This window comes from Protobothrops mucrosquamatus, unplaced genomic scaffold (genome assembly GCF_001527695.2).
Source record: "Protobothrops mucrosquamatus isolate PMUCROS unplaced genomic scaffold, P.Mucros_1.0 scaffold2613, whole genome shotgun sequence".
Lineage (NCBI taxonomy): Eukaryota > Metazoa > Chordata > Lepidosauria > Squamata > Viperidae > Protobothrops > Protobothrops mucrosquamatus.
In genome coordinates this window covers 127,945-130,752 of record NW_015388667.1, presented here as the reverse complement: position 1 = coordinate 130,752, position 2,808 = coordinate 127,945, and the positions used below count along the sequence as shown (strand labels likewise).

At 34.8% G+C, this 2,808-nt stretch overlaps 1 protein-coding gene across 1 annotated transcript in view; it reads left to right on the top strand.

Moving 5' to 3' along the window:
* LOC107296043 (mRNA-decapping enzyme 1A-like) overlaps window positions 1-2,808 on the top strand; it is a 20,079-nt gene that overhangs the window by 12,963 nt on the left and 4,308 nt on the right. The window contains exon 7 of the mRNA XM_015825383.1: window positions 780-995. Within this exon, the coding sequence (XP_015680869.1) occupies window positions 780-995 (216 nt within the window). The remainder of the gene's footprint in view (window positions 1-779; window positions 996-2,808) is intronic.

The window sequence follows — 2,808 nt, the reverse complement described above, 5'->3', positions numbered from 1 at the left end:
TGCCGTCGGCCAGGCAGTGTCGGCTGGCGACCCCCAGGGGGAGGGCCTTCTCTGTGGGTGCCCCCACCCTCTGGAACGAGCTACCCCCCGAGATCCGGACGATTCCGGATCTCCTAACCTTCCGCCGCGCCCTCAAGACATGGCTTTTTCAACAAGCGGGACTGACCTAGGGTGAATTTTAAATAGGGAATAATTTTTAGAAATTTTCAAAGATTTTAAATATGACACAGCTATTAATATATTTGCTTTTTAATTGGTTTTATAGGGGAAATGTTTTTTTTTTTGTGTTGTTTTTTTAACATGCTGTGAGCCGCCCTGAGTCCCTCTGGGGAGAAGGGCGGCATAGAAGTTTAAATATAAATAAATAAATAAATAAATATATTTTTCTTCCTTAATGCTTTCTGTTGCCTGAGTATATCCTAGTACCTTTTATTTGTAAGATTGTGTACTTTTTTTTAATAAACTCGAGAAAATATAACACATCCATATTATAAATGGCAACATAATAGTCTTTCAGCTGAAGTGTCAATAAAATTTGCATAATTTGAATTCATTTAATTATGTCCTCAAAGAGGTTCTTCAAATTTGATATCTTTAATTTTTGTTATGTACTTTCTGACATGTCACTTGACATTTTTCATTTTAATTGGGAATCTCTACAACTTCTTTCTTTTCTGACAATAATGGAAGTAATGGACTTAACATTATGGGAACTGGATTTATACAGTGTTCTTTGAAACAATAAATAAGGATTCTCAAAATTTGTTTTGTTTTTTTAGGTTGCTTCTACACAGTTTGCTACCACAGCAACTACAGTTGCACCTTCTGTCCTCCTTTCACCTAGTGTGTTTGAACAGTCCACTATGAAATCCTCTGAAATTGAAAACAAAGTTGGCTCACCTTCTCCTGTGACACTTGGTACAGATGTTCAGACATTACCTTCAGCGGTACTCAGTAGATCTCAACTTCAGCAAACTTTGATACATCTAATAAAGGTACAGTTACTATCTTAAGATAACAAGCAGTATGTAGAACCCATTGTTGATGGAGCTGGTTTTTTCCTTTTCTATAAAGGCAGATGCAAAGAATGAATTAAACAATTCTGCTTCCTCCCTGCTGCCTGTCACATCCTTGCCATCGTCTCCTGTTAGTGGACCAACTATTTCCTTGACTTCGTTTCCTGATTTATGGCCAATTTCATAATCCTATACAGTCATGTGAACACATTTTAAAATGGTTTTGCCAAAAACAGCATTTACTATCAATTTTTAGCAAACCCAAGCCTATGGTTTGCTTAACAAACATGGATTTGCTTAATAATCCCTGCATAAAGGGTCACAAAATCAGGTCCATAACATGAGCAACCTGCTTTACAATCATGAATTGTGACCATGATGGACAGGTTCCATTATGGTCATAACTTGAGGACTGCTTTTACTAAAAATGTTAGTACAACTATATAGATCAGACGTAGGTAGCATTTTTGCCTATAATAGTTAACCATTCAAATTTCTGTTCTCTAATAAACAGTAATAAAATGCACAGTGGTAGCTAGTGATAATTTAGTTCTGATAAATATATCTTACTTTCTTTTAATGACAAGAACCACCGAATCAAATTCTGAATTAAATGTACACTGTTGAAATGTTATCTGTTCTTCATCTTTTACGATTCTGATTTCACTGATTATGAGACAGCAAAAAGTTAGCTCATACTGTATCTTTACCTTTTGGAATTTTAGTACAAGTCAGTCATATCCCTCATTTTGATATATGTCAAATGTTATATCCTTAATCATTTATGTTGATGTACTGTATTTCTTGGCAATTTTTTGTTTGCATACAAATTAAATTTGAAGGCAATGTGGTCCCTGCTTCCCAATCAGTTTAACATTGCTTTCTTTTCAGACTTGAGACCTAATGATTTAAGTATTAAACATCTGTCCTGTCCATTTCAGGACCAACTGGTTTGAGACAAATTGTTGTATTTTGTATCTAAAAGTACCTAAAACATTTAATCTTTATCATGACAATGGAATATGCATTTAACCAACATATATGAAGACATTTGAATGTTTCTCATATTTCATTTTAACATGAACTATTAAAAATTATCTTGCCAATTACCCTGGCAAATTGATCTACTCCGATAACTTTCTTATAAATGCTAAACAGGAGTGAGGAGAAAATCAAGTCCTGAGGCACCCTACACAAGAGGGGTGGTGGGATAGACTTTTCCTCCCATCAACACTGACTAGAACTGACTTTATAGGAAGGAGGAGAACCATAATAACTCTGGCTCCAAGTTCTGAGTGCCACAGCTAATGTAGAAGGATACCGTGACTGATGGTACAGAAAGCTACTGAAAGATCAAGGAGAGAACAAAAATGTATGGACTATGCCCATTCTGTTCCCACCAGAATTCATCTATAAATATAATCCCTGCTGTTTCAGTCCCATGCCCAGCTTGAATCTAACTGGAAGGGAACCAAAAGATCCAAAATTGTATTCTCTTCTTTGTCATCAACCAAGATACCAATGTTTAGTGCTACATTAGTATATTTTAGTTCTTCTTTACACCGATATTGGTAAACATTGTATACAGATGTATACCTTGCTGAAATGGCAAAGATTTCGGCTTATTTGAAGAATTATTCAAATGAACAATTTTTATTAATATGGAGAAGATGGATTGTTTATATTCAAAAGAAGCATAGAGTGGTGGAATATAATTTAGGTTTTTAGAAAAATTTTTCTTTTTCTTTTCTTTTATATATTTTACCTACTCATGTAGAATAATATACTTTGT